The sequence below is a fragment of the Neophocaena asiaeorientalis genome, unplaced genomic scaffold (assembly GCF_003031525.2).
Source record: "Neophocaena asiaeorientalis asiaeorientalis breed wild unplaced genomic scaffold, Neophocaena_asiaeorientalis_V1.1 scaffold649, whole genome shotgun sequence".
NCBI classification, from domain to species: Eukaryota; Metazoa; Chordata; class Mammalia; order Artiodactyla; family Phocoenidae; genus Neophocaena; species Neophocaena asiaeorientalis.
Window position 1 is genome coordinate 2,506,476 of NW_020173202.1, and position 13,363 is coordinate 2,519,838.

General features: G+C 52.6%; 1 protein-coding gene across 1 annotated transcript in view; it reads right to left on the reverse strand.

Moving 5' to 3' along the window:
• The window catches only part of THBS2 (thrombospondin 2), a 24,458-nt gene extending 17,830 nt beyond the window's left edge, over positions 1 to 6,628 (reverse strand). The window contains exons 1-4 of the mRNA XM_024744901.1: positions 6,560 to 6,628; positions 4,621 to 5,177; positions 3,417 to 3,501; positions 672 to 868 (exon numbers count right to left, since the gene is read on the reverse strand). Of these exons, the coding sequence (XP_024600669.1) occupies positions 672 to 868; positions 3,417 to 3,501; positions 4,621 to 5,177; positions 6,560 to 6,611 (891 nt within the window). The 5' untranslated portion in view covers positions 6,612 to 6,628. The remainder of the gene's footprint in view (positions 1 to 671; positions 869 to 3,416; positions 3,502 to 4,620; positions 5,178 to 6,559) is intronic.
• Positions 6,629 to 13,363: the final 6,735 nt, after the last annotated feature.

Genomic DNA, 13,363 nt, shown 5'->3' on the forward strand with positions numbered 1-13,363 from the left:
GTGGTAGAACATCCCAGAAGCCACACTCGTCGTGGGTACTGCCCAGCCAGCGCCCTAGCTGGAGCAGAAGTGCCCCATCCAGGGCCCTTGGGTGGAGCAGAGCCTCAGGGGCCTGGGGACCCCTCCCCTCTGGTATTCTTTCCCTCGGAGCCGCCCCGGGGCACAAGCTTCCTTCAGCTGAGCTCAGCCTGAGGTCTACATCGGCGGGAGGATGGGCCATCGGAGGCTGCTTACTGCCAGCAACCTGCTCTGAGCCCTAAGGCACGCTTGCTAAGACTTGAGGCACGTGTTCTGCCCCTTGACGAGCTGCGGAGAGGAAACCAATCTGCCTGTTATGACCTCGAGCCTTCAGGGACGGGCTCCGCTCTGAATGCCATTCTTTAGATGAATGCACCTCCCTCGTATGCAGGCTTTCTGTTTCCTGGGAGACGAACCCCCAGGGTTGAAGGACTGAGAGGAAAGCTCGTGGCCCGTGAGCACATCTTCCATAAGCATCCCTCTCCCACCCTCCAGCCACACACACGTCCGGGACCATCAGCCTGGTTGTCCAGGGAGCCGGGTGGTTACTCCTGGTAGCAGTGGCTAGTCGGGGGTAGTGGTGGAGAGAGTGCTGGTTAACGGTGGATAGTCGAGGTTACTCGTGGTTAGAGGAGGGTCCCCGGGGCACCCACCACTTTGCGCAGGTTCTCGTGGAGCTGGTTCACGATGACGTGCAGCCCCGACAGCTCCCGGATCAAGCTGCCCAGCTCCTCGCAGGAGTGCTCGCACACCTCCGGGCCCTTGGCCTCGCTCTGGCCCACGTGCTCCATGGAGACTGGGGGGCTCAGGTGCAGCGTCTCCGTGTTCTCGCTGATGGCGTTGGCTTCGGCTGTGGGGAAGACACGGAACGGTGAGCCCGCTGGCCTCTGGCCACAGCCTGGCCGGGCCCGCGGGGCGCTATCCAGAGCACTTGAGCTACACGGGCGCCCAAGAACCCGAGAGCTGGCGGAGGTGTTTCCCGTTACGGCCCTGCTTGTACCAGAGTGCGCTGCTTACCTCGCAGCACCGTGGGGACTGAGCCCCAGACACCACCCATGAGCAGAGCGAGCGGTCAGCTCAGGGATGGAGAGATGCAAAAAGCCAGAGACCTACAGCTGCATCATGCATCGTGCTCCAATTCATTAGAGGCAACGATTTCCTGTTTTTCTTGTTTTTATATAAATACTTATATAATTTATTATCTAAGATAAGTTCCTTCTTTTTGTCCCCCACCCTAAACCTGTTTCCAGCCCCATATTCTCCATGAATTCCAACAACTCCTTTCACTCCTCATTTATCCCCTTTTTCCATCCCAAACGCCTTTTCATTTGGCTACTGCATGAAGGCAAATTCAGTTCTTTTCTTGCTAAATGAGTCATTTCATCATTTCCCTGCTGGCCTCACGAGACCCCCAGAAAGGCAGAATCCCAACCATGGGCTCAGAGCTCACTACCCCAGAAATAGTACAAGCGCCTGGAAGTCCCTGAACGTGGGACACACACACGGCTATGCCACTAGTTACAAAAGTGATCTGGGCAAGTGCCGAGATGGGTGTCGCCCTCGGGGGAGCCTGGCCAGCTGGGATGTGGCTGGCAAGCCAGCCCCAGCGTCCTCTTTGCGGCGATGCTCAACTGTCTCGTCCGATACATTCCGTTACTGAGTTACGACCTGTCAACGTCATAATTCTGTCAGACAGTCTACGATCGAGTTTTGTTATTTGTTTGTAAATCCTTGTTGCAACTCACACTGATACCTCAGACTCACCAGACCTAAAACCATATATAACCATACAGACATAAGCATATTAATCGCTACATGTATGTAGAAGAATAAAAACACGGCAATAATAAAAGTGCCTGGAAGTCCCACGACCGTCTCATGGAAGATGGGCAGAGCCCTTCCTCAGGATAGGACACCCCCCATTCGTGGCATGCAGGGCAGGGACCGGGGTGAGGGCCACGTCCACTCTCCCCCCCATCGAGGGTCAAGTGCCCCCTTTCCTTTTCTCTGTCACAGAGACGTGCCCACCCCACCGGGTGACCGCTTCCAAGGAGGCTAAGCTCTTATCTAGAGACAAGCAAGTCTCCCTCTATCAGGGCCCCCAGGACCATCTTCTCTTTCTCTGTGTCCTGTGGGATGTCAGTTAGTACTGTCTTAGCCTTTTTAGAACTTTTGCTTTTTTATGACCTCAGCTCCCCGCAAAAAATGTCTATGACCTAATCCGAAGGGGCTGATATTGGCATTTCAGCCGGAGCTGGTGGTTTGGGATGGGATGTGGTCCAGAGCTTCAGAGGCTGTGGTGCTCAGGGAGTTTGGAGCTGAGGGTGTGTGGCAGGAGGCCTTATAAGGTCCTCTCACTGCACAGGCCACCAAAAGTCACAGTTTCATTTCTTTCCTTCCCTGAACTCAACTGTGGAAAGACGCACAGACTGAAAGGTGGACGGCCTCGGATGGAAAGACTCGGATGCTGCCTGCAATGCCAGCGCTCGGGGCTTCAGCCTCGGAACCGTCAAGCCAGCACTCCGGACGCCCGGGGGCAAGGGCTGGGTCACAAAGCCGCAGCTGTGCATTACAGACATCAAGTCCTACGTATCCTTACGCGTGGATCCATACGAGGACAATTTATACTTGCTTACAGTTGACATGAAGAAGCCTTTTCATGGAAGTAAATCGGAAAATGGGATCACGTGGCAGATAAGAGCCTCTTGTGTGGGACTCGGCCTGGGGGCGGGAGGTGCGCTGCTCTGATGCTCACAGGCCACTCCCCCGACAATTAGCGGGCCCTCCTGGCACCTCGCTTCTTTATTTGTAAAGTGAGGAAAGTGGATGAGCCCAGCTCAAGGGGTTTTGAAGACGAAATGACACAATGCATTCCAAAAGCCCCGGCATAGTGACCTTCAAATATCAAATGCTCAAGACAATGTTGACAAATTATGGTTGAATGTAAATTCAAAATGCAATTAACAGACAGCGTGGGATTATCTGTCAATGATGCAAGTGGCGTCCATTTTCATAATAAGGCTGTATCAACAGTTGTGAATAGTATAAAAAACTTCCATAAACCAAATTGGACAAACATCTCTGGTTTATCTTACGAAGTTGATCTTCCCACATCAGTAGACTGGAATAGTTGCACGTATTTAAAATCATGTTAAAATGCCAGGCATTTATTTTTTGGCATGTAAAATGGATTATATTGGATAATTAAAATATATTCATAATTAATCCTTCAAGCGATGTATTGTTTCAGAGGCCAACACATCCCAGCTGACCAGCGAACTCATTCAAGGCCATGGCGGCACATGTTTACTTATGTCCCACCGGCCCCTCCCCACACACCGAAGGAGGAGTCCCTCCGAGGTGGGACATGGGGTACCACACGCAGCTCACACGCCTACCTCCCTGGCTTTGCTGACAGCCTTTCTTGCTCAGAAGATCTTCCACAGAGTTTTCGAACACTAAGTAGACGTTCTGCAGCAAACCCTGGAATATGTACAAGGAAAGAAACGGAGACGGATAAACAGCAAACGTTCGAGGCCACATTAAACGATATTTCAAAAATACGGGATGCAACCTTATAGCAGTGAGAACGTTTTCTTCTGTGCTTCTCCCCTCAGCAGGTCTGAAATCTCATTAATGGGTTATCTGTATGTTACTTGGAAGCTTCGTTTGAGGCAAGAGGCAGACAGTGGGGCTGACCCGAGGAGGAGGAAGAGTGTCTTAGAGAAGGGGCGGTGGCCCCCAGAGGGATGGCAAGGGTTGTCTTCTGAACACGCTCAGGGGACAGCGGGGGCCACACTCTCTCCGCAGGGGACTCTGCGGGTGCCTGGTGTTCCCGCACGCGGCCGTGGGTCTCGGGAACGTGTACTGTTCCAACCACAGAACAGACGGTACAGCTATGAGACCAGGCCGTCCTCCCGGTGCCAGTGAGGGGCTCGTCCCAGTGGGGCCAGTCGGCCACGTGGGCCTGGGGGGCTTCCTGACAATGGCCAGAGACCACGACCAGCATCTCTAGGCCTTTACTGAAATAACTGAGTCTAATCATACATTTATTTCCAAAGAATACACACACACCTGGAGGAGAATAGTTACTGACCCTCCACTGCAGGTTCTAAACACCTGCATTCAGAGAGATCCTCTTGTAACAACTATTATAACTGAGGTGAACATGGAACTATTCCCTCATAGATCAATAGCCCCTTCCTTAGAAAACATAGTTTTTCTCTCCCGCCTTCCTGCCATGTCAGTACTGAGCTGGAATCTGGGGCTCTGGGGTTCTAGACACGTTTGCACGGGGCTGCTTCCCCAATCATCAAACGAGTCTTCACTCAGGAAATCGCTGACCATTTGTGCAGCTAAGAAAGGGCACCTGTGACGGCGTGCTCTGCTCATTCCTGGTTCAGGGGCCGTGTGTGCACGTAAGAGCGTCTATGAGTGTGTGTGCAAGCACGTGCATACGTGTAGCGTGCGTGCACGTGTGCATCGTGCACGTGGAGCCTGCGTGGTAGGCGCAACGTGTGTCTGCTTCTCCAGGGCCGCACCCGACCCCTGCACGAGGCAGCGCGCTAAGCGGGGCCCTCGGCTGCGTCCCGCACAACCTACCCGGAAGTGACTCTCTCGGGCGGGGCCCTTGGCCACGTACATCCTGCTCTTCTCCGTCTTCAGCTGCTCGTAAAAGGGCTCGTCCAGCGTGAAGCTGTCCGTCAGGTCGCAGCCCACGTAGAGGCTGTAGGTCTCTCCGGTCACCTGCACAGTGATGTTCTTCCACTGGGAATCAGCCAGGCCCACGTCCTCCAGGGAGATGACGTGCTGGGTGCCGTCCACCCAGTACGTGAGGTCCAGGGTGTCGGCGGGGCCGTTGGACACGATCTCGAACTGCCTGTGTGTGGCGCCTGGGCCCTCCAGCGCCAGCAGGGTGCCCCTGGACTTGCGGTCCTGCTTCAGGCTGGCCGTCAGGAAAAAGCCCTCGTTCCGCCGCATGGCCTCGGCGATCCGACCCAGGTGCTCCGCGCTCACCGGAGGGATGTAGTCAAAGCGCACGAAGCGGTAGGCGGGCACGCTGGGGTCCGGGCCCCGGAACTGCTTGGCCCCGATGGTCTTGCGGTTGATGTTGCTGATTCTGAAGAGGTCAAAGGCGGTGTCCTCGTCCTGGTCGCCGGCTGCCCGGGGAGCAGAGCAAGGGGGTCACGGGGAGCAGTAGGCACAGGCACCCTCATCTCGGGGCCCCAAGTCCCCCCCTTCCTCGCCTGGGTGCTCGGGCTTTATTCCTCGAAAACCACCGCTACCTCCCCCCCTCAGACATCTGCTTCCACAGGACCGGCTCCGCCCTTGACCAGTCAGGGGCGCTCTGCTCAGACCAGCTGACCCTTTGCCCAGCAAGCCTTCCTCCGGGACGGATGCAGCGTTTAGGTCATGCTCGGTCCCACCTGCTCCCGGACCAGGACCCTGGCCACCTGCTCTTTCCTGCTCTTCCACCCAGAGCTGAAGCTCGAAGGCGACCTTCTTTCTAGCCTCTGACTGCCCAGAAAGGCATCCCGCAGGGAAGTGCACCTCCAGTCTTGCCACTGGCGCATCATTAGAAAGCAGTTACATTTCATGTCGCTTTCTTAGATCAGCTGACTTGAGCTTGTCACATGGGCATCCCTTATTTTGTAGAAAGACGTGCTCCCACTCAGGGCTCACCCTGAGGGGGAGCATCTGAGAGATGATGAGCCGTAAGGCCACAAATGAATGGTTTTAAGTCACCGTCTAAACTACTGGAAAGAGTTGTTGTCAGACCTCCCCAAATCCTAACACTTTAAGTCATTCACAATAATTTTCTGAACAGAAAGTTTAAACAGAGAAAAACTTTTCATCTAATACTTGGCAAATTAAAGCATTATAGTACACAGTGTTGCTGATAGAAGTGTCATTTTACTACCTGCAATAGAGCTATTTGCCCATATATCAAAAATCCTTAAAATAATTAAAACCTTTGACTCAGCAATGTTACTTTGGGAAGCTATCCTAAATATATAATCACAAACTCTAGGATATATGTATTCACAGCAGTATTCCATGAGGCATCATTTATACTAGTGTAGATGGGATGTGTAAAGTAAACGGGAATTGACCTAAAAATACTGGGGGTTACCTTCTAATGGAATATTATACAGTCATTAAAAAGCATGTTGTAAGAAAAGAAACACATGGAAAAATATTTTTGACACATTTTTAAGAGCAGAAAAAAAAGCGGGAAGGAAATAAGTTATAAAACACCAAAAAGTTTAGTATGCTGTAAATATCACATACGAAAAAAGGCAAAAAGTGCCCCAGCCAAAGACTGCATCTCCAGGTCAGACAGTATCTTTCTCTACCACCTGGATTTTCCAAAAATAAATGATTTCCTGGTGTATGGACTCAAAAGTAATTGGGGATTTATCTTAAACTAAGTTAAGAAGGTTCCATCCAGGCCTCCACTTTGTCCAGCCCTCCTCCCACAGGTGAGGCTTTTGCTCTGGGAGCCCAGGTCACTGGGCGGGGCGGGAGGGTCCACACTCACCCCGAGCACCGTACCAGGGCCATAAGGCTAGCAGCAGCAGCGGCCACAGCATCCTGCCTCTGCCGAGCTGAACCCCTGCAAATAAATCAGACCCGTTACTTCTGAATACATAACCTCAACGTCTAGTGTAGATTGGAATTTTTACTCATATGACCATTTAAAAAGAATTTGTATAGGAAAATCAGAACTGCCCACATGGATGTGTGGGCAGTTCAAGCTAGATAGGAAACGTGCTTTTCCAATGGATTCTTCTAACTGTAGCTGGTATTCACTGGTCTAGCACTTGCTGACAAGCACCATGCTAATGGCGTCCTAAGTATTCGTATTATTTAACCCTCATAATGACCTAGGAGGCAGCAGCTATTATTATCATCTCCATTTTACTGACGGGTAAGTGGAGTCCAGAGAAGTTAAGTGCTTGCCCAGAGCAATGACGCTACTGAAAGGTGTAGCCAGGATGCAAACCCAGGAAGTTTGAATTCAGAAAAATGTCAGCTTGGGGAAAATAACCTATGAAGACATTTTGTGTAAATAGCCAAGAAAAAAGTCGCACGTGACTTAATTAAGTAGAATAAATATTAACTGCATATGAGTTAGAAGTAAACTTAGTTTGGTGGATCATAATTACAAAAATAGCCTTCTACTTAGGAATCATTTTTACTTTGCTCTTCTATTTTCCTGAGGCCTGTTTTTCCATTCTTGAGGATTCTCAGTTGGCAGGCTCAGCAGACACTGGCCTAGAAGTCAGAGACTGGCCAGGAGCCCATCCACCGTTAACCCCTGCTCAGCCTCCTGGCCTCCCCACCGAGCAGCGCACGGTCCCAACGCCCCTCCAGCGATACACTGCGTCCCGCTGAGGCGAAGCCAAGCTGAGACCCTCACCCCTCCCTGTTTAGGGCTTCAAATATCCTGAGCTTCTCAGTGATGAAGAAATCCAAGGAGTCCCCTCTACAGAAGGATTTGGAAACCTAGAACTACCCATTCCCCCCAAGATGGGGACCATCCCCTGGGGAAGCGGGGTCCATGCAGGACCCTCAGGTTTCCCCCTGGGATCCAGACACTTGCTTTCAGTCTGTCCACAGCAAGTCCAGAATCTCGCTGAGTTCCACCTGCACGTCGAGGAGCCAGCTGTGTGCCCAGGCAAGCCCCCGCCGGGCCAGGCTCAGAGCTGCCTTGTCAGGCACCCTCTGTGCCACCTGGGGAAACTTACTTACCCTCTCTGGTCTCAGTCTCCTCTTCTGTAGAATGAAGAATGGGCATTTAAATTTTCTACTCATGGGGTTATTGTGAGAAATAAATCAAGCAAGTTAGTGTCTGTAAAGGCTTATGTAGCCCAGCAAGCACAGGGCGCATGGCTGTTCATTGGAATGCGCTGTCCCATGACCACCCAGTGCAGTAGGAGTGAGGGTGTTGATAGGACTCCAGAGGGCTGAGTTACACGAGTGAAGCCTCGTAAGGGACTTAGACTAGCACTTGGCACTCAGTGAACACTACCCAAGTGTCTAAGAGTAAACGGTGGGCAGGCACGTCTGCAAAGCTCAGGTCTTTTCCCCATTCAGCCACACGTGCACCTCTGTCCCCTGCAGACAGCAGTGACCACGGCCTCTGGCAAAGACAAGCTCCATCCAAAATGTAAATTTCCAAATTCTGGAGGCTCAGCTTCCTATCAAGGGAGTACCCTGAACTCTGTTGCTAACAAAATCAAATCCTCTGATTCTAAAGCAGAAGTATCAGCCCTCTGCCATCTGTCCCATCTTATCTCAGGGGATCGCGACAGCAGAAAAGAACGCAGCAGGGTCGGAGTCACGGGTATGGCTGGTACAGCCTTATCAAGTCCTGTGTTCTTAGAAGGCAACACGTATGATATCCTACGACACACGCCATAGGGACGGGGACGCACGCTCCCATATCCTACGCCTCACTTCACACATTTAGTGCTTGTTTAAGGTCATATTTTTTTCCAAAGGAAAGGTTTCCAAAGCCTTCTGCAACAGAATACCATTAGAACTTGTAAAGATCTTTTAAAATTCTTTTTATATCAACAATCAAAGCAAACATAACTTCACTGAGAAACACCTCCTTCCCTCGGTCGAGAGTGCCGTGATTTCCCCAAAGGAGCCCAACTCGGATTTACAGAAGTAACGCTATTTCCCCTCTACCTTTTCATCTGCAAATTATTCCCCAGACTTTCAAGAACAGCTGGAGTCCACGGGCAGTCGGAACACTCTGCACAGGCTCACTAAATACTATTCATTAAGACCGTTCAAAAGCACTTGTCAGCCGTGAAAAATGTTTAGAATTTGTCTCTATAACCTCTCCGCTTGTTTTTCACGTGCTCAGGAACAATTTTTTCTAGTTTCTTTCTCATGGCCGCACCTTGATAATAAACTTTATGTGGAAATGTCTGATTCAGTAGCTGAAAACAGAAGCATCTGCCCAAGTTTCCAGGCAGGTACATTCACGAAAGTAACAAGAGCCCTCAGGTGGTGAGAAAGCCCAGGAAGGTCACGGCATTATCCCTGCAAATAAAGTGCTGAAAGTGAGTCTGCTCGCCTCAGTTCTCCAACTGGGCGGCACAAATACAAGGTGAAGACGCGTCTGCTGTTGAGGTGCTAATAGGCATGCCCCCTCCTTACTTTAAACCTCTTCTGCACTTTCTCCTTCTCCCCTCTTAGAATCAGAAAGAGCCTTTTCTGAAAATTAAACTACAATGAAATGCTTTGGTAAATTTAGAAAAAGCTCTTACCTGGTATGTGGAAAACCTGCAGGGATGACTCCTCTCAGAGTTGGGAATGGGGTCCAGGAGGTATGAGGGTCAGGGAGGAGACCCAGCCCCACTCAGCAGAGGAGCTGGGCTCAGAGCTCGGTACCCGCCGGGCAGCAGGCGCTCCTTATATGCGCTGGGTCCTGTGTGGGGCTGTCAGTCAGACACACGCGGAAGCAAGCTGAACTCACTCCTTCGGAGAAATGACATAATTCCTCCTCTGATCTCGCATTTGCTGGAGTACCGGGCACCGGTCTGGTCCAGCCTCCCCCCAACCCCGGAGCCCCCTCCCTGCTCCGACCCGCAGCTGGGAGACCACAGAGGAGAAGCCAGATGAGTGAGGGGAAGACTGACTTTCCCTGTCTTCTCTCAGGAAATAAAATGCTATAAATAAAACCAGCAAGATTGGCTGGAACTCCCCTTTTTGCTTAGGAGAAAGAATGCAAGCTGTAGGCTTCAGATCTGGTTCACATTACCCAAAGTGAGAATGGTCTTTCTAAACCAAATAAGTAACAATCAATAAAACGCAAAAGGGTAAGTGGGTGGAAATGATCAGTCCACCTACTGATGAAATTATACGGGCCAATTCAGTTATCATGTGCGGAAAGTACGATATTTAATCTAAAAGGAAGTCAACACATCACCTAGATGACAGAGAAACAGGATGGGGAATTATTTTCATCCAAATTCTACTTCATGAGCTCAGCCCGGACCCCATAGGATGGCCTCTCCCTGGGGACGCCCAGTGTGCGGCCAAGTACCTCTGGCACAGACTTTCCCAGCGGCATGAACAAGCCGTAGTCACCTTCCACAGGCTCGCTTACCAGCACAGCCCGATGAGCGGGTCCTGCAAGAGGAAGCCTCGAGAAGTAAGAATAGCAACAGCCAGACTCCCTGCCACTTCCCAGAGCTCACACATCCCCTGAGGCCAGGCTGCGCCCTGGACGGAGGCAGGAGATGGATGGGAGAGGGGGCGGATGAGGGGCAGGTGGATGGCGGGAGGAGGCGAGGCATCCCCAAGACCAGGCTGGACCGCAGACAGAAGAGGAGGTGTGGTCGGCTGCATGGGCTGACGACCCCCGAGGTACCGGGCAGCGGTGTGGTCAGCAGTCGACAGGTCAAGTCTCAGGTAAAGGGTGTTAGAGGGAGTTAGCTCTAAGCCACCTTGGAATCTGACGGGGGTAACGCTGAGGAACCTGCATCCTCTACACCTGGGTCCCTGCCAGGTGGGGGCCACGGAGGGGCAGCAGGTGCACACAGAGCCAGCCACACTACAGCCCAGCCAGGGTGTCCCTGGGGGTTTGCAGGATGGAGTGGGACAGGGAGAGGGCTTGTCACCGAGCAGGACCATGACCTTGGCCCACTGTTTGCATTTTCTGAAAGCCTTTGTTTATGGTGACTGTACATTTATTACCGGGTACACAATATCAATTTCTGACGTACAGAGGAAGAAGAAACTTGACTCAAAGAATATATAGTATATGTCTTGTTCAAGGTAAGATATCTTGCTTTTGGTCAACTAATTGGTGACACAGTCATCATTTAAATTAAAAAAGCTGGACTCGATGTAACTCAGTTGATGTTGTCTCAGACTCCAAAGAAGAATGTATAACCCCGTTTCCCTTAAAGCCTTTTCAGTGGAGCTTGTTGATATGCTAGTTGACCTGACTTTGCTGACAGGTTGGCTGTTCCTTTGTCCAGAAAGCAGTGATTAAACCCTCATGCCCCACCTGCCAGCAGACGGAGCCGTCAGTGCCTTTCTTTATCTACCCACCCGTCTGACGGCCACTCACCCAACGAGCTTGAAGACAGGAAGTCCTGCTGTGCTAGGCATCTCAGGAGCACACGGGGTGAGGAAGGGTCTCACCACCTTCGCGGCTGAGGAGAACAGACCACAAGCAGTGCCAGGTCAGAGGAGCGCTTGGCCAGAGGGATCACCTTGCTGGGGCTCCAGAGAAGAGGTTTCTTCCAAAGGGGAAGCTGGACTTGGCAGTTGTGCTGCACAGGGGGCACTGGAGGCTGGAGCAGGCACAGAAGGTCCTGGGCGGCCACCACGGGACAGAGGGACATGTGACCACGAACCACAAGGCAAGGTCAGTCACAGCAGGCAAACGGGAATTCTGAAGAGTTAACAGACACTTGAGCAGAATATCAGTTTTCGGGGATGAGGGAAGTGTGTGCATCTAACAGAAGAGGGGAAAGAAGGGCCAAAGCAGGCTGGGTCACATCCCCCAGTGCGTGGCCACCTGGAGCCTGTGACCTGACACTGTTTGGAGACACAATCTCTGCAGGTGAGGTCTTACTGGAGGAGGGTGACCTACGTCCAATGACTGGTGTCCTTATAACAAGAAGATCATTGGGATACAGGACACCATGTGAGGACAGAAGCAGAGATGGGAGGGATGAGGCCACAAGCCAAGGAACCTGAGGATCATGCAGCCCCAAAAGCAGTAAGACCTCCCCAGAGCCTCCGGAGGGAGCACAGGCCTGCCTGCACCTGGACCTCAGATGTCCAGCCTCCAGATGGTGAGTGAATTCGCCAGTGTTGTTTCAAGCTGCCCAGTTTGTGGCACTTTGTTACAGCAGCCCCAGGAGACCAACGCAGATGCACTGCCAGGTTCCAGAAACTCATTTTCACAGTCATTGTGGGAGGCCCAGGTGGAGTGGAGTGAGGCAAGCTACATCAGGACTGCAGGACCAGCTACTGACTGGCCAGTGACCGTCCCCGGCTGGGGATGGGGTCAGCCTGGCTATGACTCTGAGTCTGATCGGGAATCAGGGGCTCTGGGATGAGGAGGACAGATGGGGGTCCAGGCAGGTTCCTGCAACGAGATCAAACATCACCCTGTTTAGGGCATCCTACACAGAGGGTGGGGTATGGGGTGCAGCTCTCACCCCAGGTGCCTAGGCTGGGCTGTGTTCCCACAGAAGTGCCCAGTGCATGTATAATCCCCCACTTCCAGCCCCACCAGGCAGATGCCCAGTTCCAGACACTGGACTTTAGATGGACGTGGTCCCTGGGGCAGGAGGGGGAAGGATGGGCGGGATGGAGAGGGGACCAGAGCAAATGCCTAGGGGGCCACGCCACTGACTCCAGATGCCTGGAGAAGCCTCTGGAAAAGGTGTCTTCGTGCCTCTGGCGCAAAATTAGAATTTACGTACCAAGGAAACAGGGTGAGATTCCCGCTCATTCCTGGCATCTCCCTGTTTGTCAGCGACTTCCAGTCACAATGAACACCTGAGCGTCAACTGATGGCCATGGACCCTGAAGGAGACGTGGCAGGGGATTCACCAGAAACACGGGGCGGTTCTGGCACACGTGGGGCCGCTGGCCGGAGAACAGGGTCTGCTCTGTACCACGTGTGGCAGATGCTCCGTAAGTACCTTTTGAGTTAGAGAATGAGCCAGTGGGTTCACAAACAGACAAACAAACTGAACTCTCTGCTCTTCTTACGAGAAAACTCTGAGCAGCTGAGGTTTGGGTGGAATCGAAGGAGGGTCAGCCCAGCGCGGCTCCCTGGGCGTTCCGAGCACCCCTCACTCCGGGATCTCGGTCTCTGCGGGAACCGAAGGGGTCTGGAGGTGAGGGCGGGGGGCCGGGACCATCTGACTCTCGCAGGGGTGGAGCCGGGAGCAGGGAGCTAGGCGCCCTGGATGGAGACACCGCAGCTGCGGGCATCTGTTTCCTCTTAGGTTCTCCTGGCCCTGAGTCAGCAAAGGGCTTTTTCACCCTCCTTTGGGCGGTGGGTTCCTGGAACTCACTCTGCCCTGCCCGACAGCAGAGGAGAAACAACCGTGTGTGATTCCGACGTGAGGGTGCAGGGGGCCGGGGACAGGAGAGGATTCCTGAACAAAGGATCCTGTGAATGGAGGCCAGGCAGGACGAGGTCGTGGGTTATTTGCAGTCCCGGTGGGAAGGGAGCAGCCGTCCAGAAATGCTAGGGGGTGTGGAGGTGGCCAGCGGCCTCGGCCCACGTGAGGCCGGGCAGAAGCTGGGGAGGCCGTGAAATGGGGCAGTGAGAGTGGAAGCCTGGATCCAG